Below are 13,858 nucleotides of genomic sequence, written 5' to 3'. Positions count from 1 at the left end.
TTGAGCAAGTCATTTGTGCCTCCCCCCAGCCTCTGTTTCTTCATCTGTAAATATGGGTACAGATTTCGGTTCCTATCTACCCTCATCAAAGGATCAAAGGTGCAGGTGAAAGTGATTCAAAAGTGTGAAAGTGCCATGTAAGACCTGACAATGGGACATTGCTGGGGGAGGGGAGAGGACCCCGGAAATAACCCTCCCCCAAGTACAGGGTTGCTGGCTTTGGGGTTCAATCACCAGCAGGTTCACTTCATCAACTCCGGTTTATGTGCGCGCTGCCCCGTGCATATGGAGCCACGACTTAGATCCGGAAGCCACTTTGTTGATGGTGGGGCCCATCTGTGGTTCCTGTAAGCTTCTCACTAGCTTTGTCACCTGGGGTGAGTCTCTCAACTTCTCTGATTGCCTCAAAGGGCGGAGATGAGCTCTTTAACTCCTGGTGGAAGTAAGCAAAAATTTACAATACTACATTTATTGTGGGCGACTATGTCTGGCGCCTGACACTGATGATCCCGTTCGATCCACACGGCAACCCGAAGAGGCAGGTACTATAATACAGCGTGGCCGGTACCCAAGAGGAAACAGCCTCGGGGAGGTTAAAAGAGAGTCCAGGATCGTGCAGCCCGCTCTGGGGGTGGAGTCGGGATTTGTACCAAGCAGTGAGTCCAGAGCCCGCAAGCTCAGCGACGCGGCTCTGCCTCTTTCTCCGAGCCGCCGCGGGAGGGGGTCAGGGCGCCCCCTCGGACGCGCGACAGGAACCCGGATAGCGCCAAGAGCCGCGACCCTCACCGCTGCCGAGCCCCGGCGCCTCCGCGCAGCCGCCCAGGGCGGGCGTCCCGGCATACCCGCCCCACACGGGGTCAGCGCGCAGACGTTCCGCTGCGCCCTGCGCAGCCGGAAGTAGCCGGGCCCTAAGCTGGAGGGGCGACCCGGCGGAGCGGAAGTCACTCCGTGAGGCAGTGGCGACGGCGGCGGTGAGAGGATGAACAACAAGTTCGACGCGTGAGTGGCGCGTGGCCGCCCCACGGGGTCCCTTCCCCCAACCGTTCCCCGCGCCCGCCCCCACCGGGGCTGGCGGCGGAGAAACTCCCCGGCGCTGTCCTCCCTCCCGGGCTTGGGCTGCGGGCCTCCCCGTCCCAGGCGGCCGGCCGGGAAGAAGAGGGGGCTGGGAGGCGTGATGCAGGGGTCCCGGAGACGCCGGGGTCGTACAGACCGCGGGCAAAGCGCGGGGTCCCGGGGCGGAGGTGGCCGTGACGCCCGGAAGGAGAATTTTGGACGCCCCGCCCCGGTGGGTGCGGGCGGCCAGCGGCGTGGAGGGGCGGAGACCGCGGCGGTTTTTGGGTGTTTCCGCAGTCTGGCTGCCCTGCCTCTGAATCCGGCTTTCCACACACACTCTCTAGCCAGGGCAGGTCACCTCGCCTCTCTGAGTCAGTGTTCTCATCTGCAGAGTGGGGACGGTAACAGCCCGGGTCGGAGAGTTGGGAAGATGCAGTGAGGTAATGTGGCTGTTGCGCCCAGAGGCTGCTCAGTTACGGACTGCTCCTCGTCTTCCGCAGACTCCTTCCTACTTCCTTTCTCCTCCCTCTTTTCCCTTCCGACTCACTCACTGGGAGCTGCTCGTTTTCTTGTCCAGCGAGCGCACTTGTCATAGCCCCCCGTCTCTACTTCGTGTGTACCCTGTCTTGTTCCTAGTTCCAGCATCAGTTGGAAATGCAAAAAGGAAATGCAGAGTATTTTTGCATGTTTCCCTCTAGCGATTGTATCTTGAGGTAGATTATGTTCTTATCTCTTCTAGTAGTCTAGTAAATCTCTCTGATCTCCAGAGACCTAGATTTCCAGGCCCAGACCCACCAGTTTACCAGTTATTTGACAGTAGAAGATTTGCCCGGCCATTGTTATCTAAACCACGTTAGTGGTTAATGCCCTGCTTCTGCAGGGGCGTGTGATAAGGATCAAATCACATAAGTGGCATCACTGTTTATTTAGGTTGTGACTGGCTGCTGATCGGAAATTGGTTTTTTCCAGGACAATGAGTGCTGGTTTGCAAATTGAGGAGTCCTGGATTCCAGCACTCTAGGCAGCTCCTCGGGAATGTTTCCTGGTTGCTGAGAATTCGCTGGGACTTGGAAAAAGTCTGGCTGAACTCTTCCCCAGCCTGCTGCTTTGCTGAGCCCATCTCAGCAAGAACAGCCACAGTCCCCCCACCCCATTTGTACCCCTCATCTTAAATCGCTGCAGCACCAAATCCCAGATCTAAGTCCTCCCTCAGTAAAGCTCTCTACAAATCATGTATCCCTTCCTCCACTGAATTGAACAGATCAAAATTTCATCTTCGGAAGACACTTTATGGGTCATCTAGGCCAGTCCTGCCCAAATCATTTGGGGATCTGCAGTAAGCTAATTTAAGAATGGTAGTAATGGCTTCCCCAGGCATCTTGCTAGATACTTTTTACATATTATTTCTACTCATAACAACCCTACAAAGGGAATCATGTTACCTCCTTCTACAGATAAGAAAATGAGGTCCTCTGAGGTCAAGTAACTTGTCCACAAAAACAGGAAGGCCCATGTGGTGGAATTCAAACCCAGGTTTGTTGTTTAACCTCGGTTCAAGTACCTCTTGACAAAAATTAACCTGGATGGATCATTTTTAATTAGTTGTAATTATTAACTATTCCTTATACTGAGTCAGAATTTTTTAACATTTCTTAACTATGCAGGAAAAAATCAAAGCTTTCATTTATTTGAAATTAACAATTAGAGACCACACTTCTGCCCTTGGTTTTGAAGTTTATTTAAGTAATCTCTACACCCAACATGGGACTCAAACCCACAACCCCGAGACTAAGAGCTCCTCTGACTGAGTGCATCCAGCGCCCCAAAAATCTGCAGTTTTTAGATCGTTGTTATGTGTTGGCTTCTATACTCTTCACCACGTGGTTCCTCAGGACTGGTGCCAGTTTGCCAGCATCCTAAAGTCCAGTGCCTGGAGCTGGGTACTGTAATCTGATGAGCTCAGGTTAAAGAAGAGCTCTAACCCCTCCAACTTTGTGGGTTCGACTTCTGTGAGTGTAACCTAGGACCATAATTGCTACCACTGTCATTGATCCTTTTGACGTGTAAAACCCTAAGATGCTTTCACTGTTCTGCGGTCCCAAACTGATTAGTTTTCAGATCTAGATGCCATTTTTGATTTTGTCAGTATTCTCTCTTTGCTAGCTTTTGGCCCTTAAAGTATTGTCTGAACCACCTGTTTGGCACTCATCCTACTCTGCCTTGGACTGCTTTGATTTTATTTTATTTTTTAAGTTTTTTTTTGGGGGGGGAGTGCACACAAGCAGGGGGGAGAGGCAGAGGGGTGAGAAAGAAGCAGACTCCCCTCTGAGCGGGGAGACCTGCATGGAGCTGTGTCCCAGGACCCTGAGATCATGACCTGAGCCAAAGGCAGACATTTAACCAACTGAGCCACCCAGGCGCCCCTATTGCTTTGATTTTAGAAGCACATTCATTAAACATGTTTGTTGTCTGCCTCTGTCTGATGCTGGACATGTAAAGATGACTTAGACCAAGTTCCTATCCTCAAGGAATTGGCCTAGTTAGTATGAGGACAAACCTGGGCAGAAGTTTGATGAGCTGACTTAGACTAGCCACTCAGTCTGGATAGCCTTAGAGATGCTAATTGCCCTCCTGAGTCTATGGAGCACTGATTTTTAGTCCTGCTTGTATCTTGACTCAAATCCAGCTTCAAGCTGGGAAGAGTAGCCTCTGGAAGATAGGATGCAAGTGATTTGCCTTAAGTATAGGCTTAGAGGGCAGGGTAGTTGGCTAGCTCCACTCTCAAAAAATAACACAAGATGAAGGTCCATTAGGATTTACTTTTACTGGGGCGCCTGGGTGGCTCAGTTGTCTGCCTTCAGCTTAGGTCATGATCCCAGGGTCCTGGGATCGAGCCCCGTGTTGGGCTCCCTGCTCTGCGGGGAGCCTGCTTCTCCCTCTGCCAATTCCCCTGTTTGTGTTCCCTCTGTCTCTCTGTCAAATAAATAATAAAATCTTTAAAAAAAAAAAAAAGGATTGCCTTTTACCATCTCTGAAGGGAGTCAGGAAGTGTGGTCCAAGGATCTCAGTAGCACTGTTTCTTCTCAGGTGTAATTACTTTTGCTCTTCTTTTTCTGTTTCCTAGTTGTGATTAGCAGCAAAGAAAGGAACTTATGCTTTTCTTGGGGCTAGTAAAATGAGAGATGTGGGGTGACTGCCCCTCTTCAAGATTTAAAGGGAAGGGACCCCAGAGGATATAGTGGAGGATGGGAGGTAAGAAGAGAGGGAAATGGTTTGAGTCCTGAAGTGTGCCCTAAAGACAAGAATTAATTTCTTGGGCCTATTCAGTATAAAAAACCATGAGGTATTTTTGATTGGGAGCCAAAAAATTAGCCATGACATTACAGCTGAGACAAGTACAAACATTTATATGGTGAGATTCAGAAGAGGGGAGCCTGATCCAGCCTCAGGAGAGATTAGGAAATATTTCTAAGAGAAAGTGGCTCTCATCCAGAGTCCTAAAGGACAAGTTAAATAAGGGAAGAGGGGCTTTCCAAGAAGAGACCACACAATGAGCATAACAGAGGGGTAAGATGGGGAAACTGCAAGTACGTTGATAACACAAGAGTGGAAGGAGTTTGTTGGGACCAAGCAGGAGGTGACACTGGCACAGAGCAGGACCTTTGTACCAAGCTGAGGCCCGAGTATGTGTACCTCATCTCCTCACTCAGGTCCTTGGGGACAGGCACTCTAGCGTCTGATAAACACAGTAAGTGGCTTGCTAAATGTGGCACTTGGAGCCTGTATAGCTCCAAGTATACTTTAGGAAAGTAAACCAAACCAACTCAAGTTTAATAAAGGGGAAGGAGTATCATAAACACAAATAATGTTCTCCCAGAAGTCTAGAGAGGTCAGACTAAGTCAGTGAGATGGCAGCATCATAAACAAAACCACTTTTCTCTCCACTTTCTCTGCTCCATTCCCTTTCTCCCTGCTGGCTTTGCTCTTGTTCACTGTCTTTCCCTCATGGCTTTTCTCATATGGGACCCATATGATTGCCCCAGCTCCTGAATCTGTGTGATGTTTCATCTCCTGGAGGAAAAGCCACGGAAGGAATCTACACATAATTTTGAGCAAGACCATGAGGAATCAGTTATTGGCCAGGCTGGAATACCCTTTGTTCAGGTGCCCTTCATAGTCATACCTTGACCAGGGTGGGGATGGGGTCATTTGTGGCATGGTGCACCTGAATATATCCTGCAGCTAGGGCTCTGAAATGAGCAGAAGAGGCACCGCAACACATGGCTAGTGTGTGCATTCTGTTATTTATTGAGAGCTTTTTATGTGCTAGGCCCTGGAAATTCATGGGCAAAAGAAAATGCAAAATGCTTTGCAACATGTTTCTATTGGTATATAAGGTAATATCTTCTGTTATCATTTGAGCATTTCTAGTACCTTTCTCGAGAATGACCTAATTCCATTGGACTAGATAGTCATTAGGGCCAAAGGTGATTTTGGAGAAGATCCATGATAAGCTAATATTCCAGCTCTAAACTAAATGGCATTCTTATTATCTTTGTGAATTCACCTTCTGTGTATCTTTTTATCTGAATCCAGTGAGATTTAGATGTACCTGAAAGCCTTAGGGTAGTTTCACTGCTTCTAGAAGGATAGCACCTACTGTACATTTGACCAGTCTTACCAGGCAGAAAGACATTCATTCCTTCTTTCAGTCATTTCTTTTTCTTTTCATTTAACATTGATTCAACATCTTGTGCAGCGTGTTAGGGCAGTATCTTCTTGTCCTCGGTGCTGGAGATATAAAGATTAATAAGACTTCTGAGAGATCCCTCCATTTAATAGGAAAAACAGACATGTGAGGAATAGCACATTGAGCTGAGGGGCAGTGTTTGCAGGTAGCACAGCTGTGGGACTATAGGTTGCTTTGGGAAATGGGGAAAGAAAGAGGATATCAGTAGGCAGTCATCAGATTCTAGAGGATCTTAAATTTCATTGTACTTTGTCCTGCAGGGTGGGCATCAGAAGGCAAGGGAAGTTGATGGCATGGAAGTTAAATGATCGGATTTGTGTTATTTTTTTTTTAAGATTTATTTATTTATTTTGAGAGAGAGCGAGTGCACGCGCACACGTACGTGTGGGGGTGGGGGCAGAGGGAGAGAGAGTCTTAAGCAGACTCTGCACTAAGCGTGAAGCCCGATGCGCAGCTCATCGGGGGTTTCAACCACAGGACCCTAAGATCATGACCTGAGCCGAAACCAAGAGTCAGATGCTTAACTGACTGCCACCCTGTCGCCCCTCAGATTTGGATTTAGAAAGATGCTGGTGGCTGTGTGGAGGATGGATAGACGGTGGAGATAATTTGTGTCAGGGAGACCATTTAGGAATTTGTTGTGATAACTGAGATGACAGAGAAGTGGACCTGAGCTAAAGCAGTGGCAGTGGGGAAGGATAGGAGAGATGGTTAGAAGTGTTGAGAGAGGTAGGTAAGTTTTTAAACTTCATTTGAAATGCCAAAGCAGTTATACAGTCCAGAAACTCTTATTACTGATTCATTATTTTTGGCGAAAAAACAATCCCTTAAACTGCCTCTTCTTTGCCTGTTAGCAAACTGGCAGACAATGTTTTTTTGGAATTCCTCCTAACTGCCTTTCTACACTCCCTTGTTCTTCCCTCATCTCTTGTACATCTCATTGCCTGTATTTTGAGTGACCTGGGGTTGGTTATATGGTAGTTCATTTGACCCGGTGGCTTTGTGAGGTGACAAGAATCAGCTCAGTCATGGCCTAACACTGTTTTGCCTTCCCATTCAGATTGAAAGATGATGACAGTGGGGACCATGATCAGAATGAAGAAAACAGCACACAGAAAGATGGTGAGAAGGAAAAAACGGAACGAGACAAGAGTCAGGGCAGCAGTAAGAGGAAGGTGAGTTTTGTGCTGTATACACAGAATTGCCTTTGGACTTGAGACGTGGTTATCTTGTGGAATCTGTTATGTTAAAGATACCAGATTAACTAGATGGCACCCTATTTTGGAATATCTGCTTTTTTTTTTCTTTTTTTTTTTAAAGGGTTTATTTAGTTGAGAGAGAGAACGCACGTGCACATGTGATCAAGCAGGGGGAGGAGCAGAGGGAGAGGGGCAAACAGACTCCACATTGAGCATATGGAGCTCAGTGCTGGGCTCGATCTCACAACCCTGAGATCACGCCCTGAGCCAAAATCAAGAGTCAGACACTTAACTGACTGAGCCACCCAGGTGCCCTTGGAATATCTGCTTTTGTTCTCAAAAAAAGATTGTTGAATCACTGGCATTCATGTTGGGAGTTAGAACTTTTCCCTTGCCACAGGATCTTGAGATGTTGCCTTGCTTTCCAGCATTCTCCCAGCATGAGAGATTAACCCTGGAGTTTAACAGGGCTATTTGTTGCTTCATAAACTGCTGCTGCGTATTTAATCCTACACATCCCTTGAAATTGTAGACTCTTTAAGCTGAAAGTGACTTAGAAAGGAGAAAATTTAGAGAATGAGAGATTGATGGATCAATTTTTCTTTTTTTTTTTTTTTTTAAGATTTTATTTATTTATTTGTCAGGGAGAGAGAGTGCACACAAGCAGGGGGAATGGCAGGCAGAGGGAGAAGCAGGCTCCCGGCTGAGCAAGGAGCCTGATGGGGAACTTGATCCTAGGACCCTGGGATCATGACCTGAGCTGAAGGCAGACACTTAACCGACTGAACCACCCGGGTGTCCCAGATCAATTTCTTTTTTCAAATATCAAAACAATTTTTTTTCTCTCACAAGGTGGAGAACTATCCAGAAACAAGCATTGTAGGTGCTAAAAGAACACAAAGGTGAATGAGACTCTAGATCAAGGGGCTTACATTTAATAGTAGCAATAATAATGGTAGCTGACACTGAGCACTTACTATGTGCCAGGCACTGGGCTAAGCACTTTACATCTGTTAATTTATATGATCCTCTCAGCAGCCCTACAATATGGTTATTTTTATTTTCTTCATTTTGGAGATAAGCAGCAGAGGCACAAACAGGTTAGTCACCTTGCCCAGGTTACTAGCCAGTAAGTGATAAAGGGTCATAGAGGAGGCAGTACCTGGCCTGGGAGTACTTGGCTGAGATAAGATATAAACATAAATACCTAAAATAGAAAACAGAAATAAGAATACCAATAAAATGTTGTAGGTACTTAGAGTCCGTTACCCACTAAAGAGTTAGTTAACCACTAAGTGGACTCTTGGGCATATTACAGGCAATTGAAGATGTGTCCTTTTTGTGGAGGTGGTAAGGGGTGACACTGTAAATTGTTTTCTCAGTCTCAGATCATGTGAAAAATGCCCCAGATTAACACACGTTTACTTCACAGGCTGTTGTTCCTGGACCAGCAGAACATCCCCTGCAGTACAACTACACCTTCTGGTACTCCCGGAGAACCCCTGGCCGTCCCACCAGTTCACAGAGCTATGAACAGAATATCAAACAGATTGGCACCTTTGCCTCTGTAAGTACTTACTGGTTTAATGTAGTGAGCCTTGGTAGTACATTCATGCCTATACTTACCTCATTGTGTTTATTTACTTTCCTGGTAACCTATTTAGGACTCTGGTTTCCTTATTTGACCTGAGTCCCTAAGGTTAGGTTTGTTCGTCTTAGATTTCTCATTAGACATCCATAGATAACATACATAGGTATCAAGAAGTATGTGAATTGTCAAATTGACCGTAAGGGGACAATATAAAAATACAGGTTTGTTTAAGTAGGTATGCATTGAGTCCTTATTATGTGCAAAGTGTCATGGAGGATAAAAGATTTTATAATACATTGTATCTATTTTTATGAAGCTTGACTGTAAAGTCAAGAGTAAAATTGAAAAGTTTCTCTTATACTAAGAATCTCCTATTAACGGGTCACCTGGCTGGTAGAGCATGGGACTCTTAATCTTGGGGGCATAAAGCTTACTTAAAAAAAGAAAAAGGAACCTCCCATTAGGGTTTTGGATATGTTAGTAACTGTGCATAAAGTAGCATCTTTTTCCTACGTTCAGAAAGAAAATGAAATCCTAATAATTGGTTTTGTAGGTACTGTCAGAGTCAGAAATAGCCCTCGCTCTGTCTTATCTCCCTCACAGGTGGCTAGGTTTGTGTACCCTGAAAACTGTCTGCAACTAACACCAGTCTTGTTCAACAAAAATTTTTATGCACTTCCTATGTGCTGTACATTTGATCTCTGGGCAGAATCAAATGCAGGATTTGTTATTTACTTGAAATTGTGGAGGTTTTTTCCCATTTAAAATGTGGACACTGGAAAAGGAAAGTATAACAGACAGTAAGCATTACAATAAATTGGTAAAGAAGGAAGACACAGTAATAGGCACTTGATGTAATTTCCTTTGATCATATAATAACCCTGTTAGATCAGTGATATTATCTGTATTTTACAAGCGAGGAAAGTGAGACTTGGGTTAAATATCTGATCAAAGTGTCAAGTCAGTCATAATCTACTTGAAGTGGAGGAGCCAGGATTAAAACTCTGGTTGGGTAGGCTGTAAAAGCTATATCCCAAAGCCCATACATACTCTTTCATTCACTCTTCCATTACACCAAAGTGCAAGTCAAGTGTCTCTAATATTTTTAATGTTATTTCTAGCAAACTATCCATTTGTTACTAATCAGTGTGTATGTGTATATATATACATATCTGGTAATCAGATTATCTGATTACTCTGCTGAGTTGTTGATATAATTTTAGCCCAAAGCAAGGATTTGTTTTAGTCTTTAGTGCTTCCTTATTTTTTACTTTTTTTTTTTTTTTTTTTTTTAAGTAGGCTCCATGCCCAGCATGGGGCTCAAAGTCATGACCTGAGATTAAGAGTTGCATGCTCCACCAACTGAACCAGCCAGGTGGCCTGCCTGTGCTCCCTTATTACTGGTAGATGTAGGCTGTTTTGTAATACTAAAAATAGCTTGTGCACTGGGCGCATATTTGGTTCAAGAAATGTTTGTTGAATGAATTCACTAACAGTTCTAAAATGAATTAAGACCTTGCCCTTAGAGAAGTAAGTCATTCCCAGGGATTTTAATACAGGTAGACAGTGAGAAGTGCTATAGGGAAGGCATAGCTAAAGTGCTCTTGAAGTTCAGAGGAAAGAAGGGATTAATTCCAACTTGGGGAAAGCCTCTTTGGAGTAGATGGGCTTAAAATTAAATTTAAGGAGTCCTGGCTGGCTCATTCAGAAGAACTTGTGACCCTTGATCTCCTGGGTATGAGTTCGAGCCCCACATTAGGTGTAGAGATTACTAAGAAAATGAATAAATAACTTAAAATATGTATATATAAAATTGAACTTAAAAATTTGAACAGGAGATATGAAAAGAACAGAATTGTTGGTAAAGGGAATAATAGAAATACACTTTTGAAAATATCAGTGCATTCCTAACATTCCTGAATCTATCACAAAAATGTTGATGACCTGCCATTTGGGAATGTTAGACATTACAGGGAAGGTAGCTGCCCATTATGTTCTGAACAGCTGGATGAGCACTCAGAGGGTCAGAGAAGACTGAACTAGGGTGGAGAAGGAGAGGAGTTTTCATTCAGGCTTCTGTTTAGTTATTTGGGGGTAATTGTGAATATTTCTAGCATGTTTCTTTTCCTTTTAGGAAAGGTAGATGTGCATTTACTGAGCTTGTGCACAAAGGGTTTTCTTTTCTTTTTTTAAGATTTTATTTTATTAGCGTGCACACAAGTTGGGGGGAGAGGGGTAGAGGGAGAGGCAGAGTCCCTACTGAACAGGGAGCCCAACATGGGGCTCCATATGCGGGACTCAATCCCAGGACCCCAAGATCACAACCCGAGCCAAAGGCAAACACTTAACCGACTGAGCCACCCAGGCGCCTCTCTTTTCTTTTCTTCTGGCATAAATGTTGAGTTGACTAGAGCAACATCATCAGCATCATCTGGCGTGTCATTCTTCCAGATTCAGTGGATGTGTGACCACAGTGTTTAAAGTTGGCTGTCAATGTAATTCAAGGCATTAGAAAATGTCTTACAATATTAGGTTCTTCACAGAGAAGTAATCACATTGTGGAACCTTTTATCAAATCCAAAGCAGTATTTCTCAATGCTCCTTAATCCTAATATTTGACCATATTTAAAAGTTCTTGAAGGCAGGGTGACTAAGAAGGCAGTGTCTTAAAATGGGAGAGCAGTGGACTTGGGGATCACGTGGCTTATCTGCTGTGGTGCTAGACTCAGGGCACGGCCACTTCTGAAACTATTTTCTCAACTATAAAATGAGGAAGGTAGTTGAGATTATTTCTTTTTTCAAAGATTTTATTTTAGAGAGAGAGTGTGTGCTAGTGGGGGGAGAGGGAGAGGAGAAGCAGACTCCCTGCTGAGTGCAGAGGCCGATATAGGGTTTGATCCCAGGACCCAAGACCATGATCTGAGCTGAAACCATGAGTCAGACGCTCAACCGACTGAGCCACCCAGGAGCCCCGAGATTATTTCTGAAGTCTTTTGTGCAGCTCACATTTGGAGTCTGAACATTTATTTTTTGGTTTCAGTGAGGAGTTTCAAAAACCAAAATTGCCTAAAGAGAAGGAAGAAAAAAATCTTTTAAAGCCTAATAATACTTCTCAAATTGTTTACTTCATCTCTCTTGTGATTTGGATATAAGGTTGTGACTATGAGATTCTGTAGTCTGGCTATAAAATTGGAAGAGACCAAACTGCTAATAAAGCAATGCTTGATCGGGGAGTTGGGGGTGGCTGGTAAACTTCTCCCTAAACACCCCCACCCCCAATTCCTAATTCGCAATGAGCTACAGGTTCTAGTGGGTGTATTTTGTTTCTTCCCACTGTGTCAGAGTGGAAAAAGGATTGCTCGTTTAATACATACGGCCACTTACTGTCCCCAGTTGCTGTATACGATTAAACATAGCGGTTGTTGAGATGAGACACTGCTTCGGAATCCTATGAATGGCATTCGTTCCTGACTTCTTTATAACAGGAGACAGTTCCCATGTTCCTGTTCTAGAGGAACTGGGGGAACAGCCGCTTCATAAAGTGTAAGGTCTCCTTCTTAGTTGCTGGATAATCCATATCTAGAAGTATGATCTGAATCTCTGTCTACTCAATACCTGTTTTCAGCTACGTTATAATGTCTTCCTGGGTGTTTGTTTAGAGCCACCTCATTGGCGTGTTGGCAAATACCAACTGTCTTCACACTATTCCATGTTTTTTCTTTCTTCCTAAAGTGTGCCTCTTCACTAACCGGTACTTTGTAGGTGTCCCCTGTGAGTTACAAAGGATTAGGGAAACGAGGTCTCTTTATCCTGGCACTACTGAGAGACATGGGAATAGCTTGAGTAGAAGAAGTAAGCATGCATCTGATAGAGAAATATGTCTAGTTTTCTAACAGGATTGTGAAGGAGAGGCAAGGAGAAACATAAATTTTCTAGCTAAGAAGAGGGACTTCAACCCCAAATAAGAGAGGCTGAGTTCTGTTGGTTTTGGCTTGTCCCGGCTTTATCAAGGGCACCGTGGTTGAGAGTAATGCATGTGGTTGATCCTATCACTTGTGCTCAATAACCAAACAGAACTAAAATGTATTCATTGTAGTTAATGCTGTATCTGCCAATAAACGGTCTTTGATTGAGAAGTGATGAAACTTCATGGGGATGTGACGTACAGCATGATGACTATAGTTAATAATACTGTATTTTTTAAAAAGTGATTTGGTTCTAAAAAAAAATACATTCAGGCTGAGGTTATGTGGCACTTAATATACCTGAAGACTAAAAGGGTTCCACTGTGTTGGGATACCTGGCTGGCTCAGGCGGTAGAGTGCAACACTCTTTTTTATTTCTTTTTTTTAAGATTTTATTTACTCACTTGACAGAGCACAAGTAGGGGGAGCAGCAGAGGGAGAGGGAGAAGCAGGCCCTCGGCTGAGCAGGGAGCCTGATGCGGGGCTCAATCCCAGGACCCTGGGATCATGACCTGAGCCAAAGGCAGATGCTTAACGGACTGAGCCACCTAGGGGCCCTGAGTGTGAGACTCTTAATCTCAGGGTCAGGAGTTCAGGCCTCACGTTGGGCATAGAGCCTTCTTAAGAAAAATAAATAAATTGAAAGGGTTCCACTGTGTAAAACAGGGTCCTCTTAGAGCATGCAGTGATGATCCTGGGGCTTCCATAACTAGGGCTCCTGGCTGAGGCTGGCATTTTTCACCTAGAGTTTATTCTTGTATCAACAATATTATGTTTTTCTCTACTTCCCATACAACATGCCTTCCTTCGCACATACTTCCCCAAATGAAAATGTATCCTCCAAAAAGTAGGGTCTTAGCGGAGTGTCTTCCATGTTTATGTTCTTCTCTTAAGTGTCATACTCATTCAGAGAAAAAGAAAAGACACGTCTTTTGTGCTCTGGGGCCTTCTCTGTACAGGTGGAGCAGTTCTGGAGGTTTTATAGCCACATGGTACGTCCCGGGGACCTGACAGGCCACAGTGACTTCCATCTCTTCAAAGAAGGAATTAAACCTATGTGGGAGGTAAGCACAGATGACCTCAGACTGCTTTTCTGAGTGTTTGGGGTTTTTTTTTAGCCCTGCTAAGGTTAGAAGTATTTAAAGTCTCTCAAAGTTGCATCCCTGTTTGGTACATCCTTGGAGCCAGGACCTCTGGGAAAAGGCACTGATGTCATTGCTTGTCTGTGTGTTTACAAAGATTTTTTTATCAGTAGCATGGTATTACAACAACACTAAAGGACTTTTTTTTTAATTACCCT

The 13,858-nt window shown here is 44.5% G+C and overlaps 1 protein-coding gene across 3 annotated transcripts in view; it reads left to right on the top strand.

Moving 5' to 3' along the window:
* The window catches only part of EIF4E2 (eukaryotic translation initiation factor 4E family member 2), a 31,502-nt gene that overhangs the window by 1,250 nt on the left and 16,394 nt on the right, over nucleotides 1-13,858 (top strand). Inside the window, exons 1-4 of one of the 3 annotated variants that reach the window (XM_040639022.1) lie at nucleotides 842-999; nucleotides 6,864-6,978; nucleotides 8,435-8,569; nucleotides 13,518-13,622. In XM_040639022.1, coding sequence (XP_040494956.1) covers nucleotides 980-999; nucleotides 6,864-6,978; nucleotides 8,435-8,569; nucleotides 13,518-13,622 — 375 coding nt within the window. In that variant the 5' untranslated portion in view covers nucleotides 842-979. Of the gene's footprint in view, nucleotides 1-841; nucleotides 1,000-6,863; nucleotides 6,979-8,434; nucleotides 8,570-13,517; nucleotides 13,623-13,858 lie in introns of those variants that run through there. The other 2 variants (XM_040639007.1, XM_040639013.1) reach the window with 2 other exon arrangements.

This window comes from Ursus maritimus, unplaced genomic scaffold (assembly GCF_017311325.1).
Source record: "Ursus maritimus isolate PB19 unplaced genomic scaffold, ASM1731132v1 scaffold_1, whole genome shotgun sequence".
NCBI classification, from domain to species: Eukaryota; Metazoa; Chordata; class Mammalia; order Carnivora; family Ursidae; genus Ursus; species Ursus maritimus.
The sequence above is the reverse complement of the archived record's forward strand: the minus strand, read 5'-3'. Positions and strand labels throughout refer to the sequence as shown.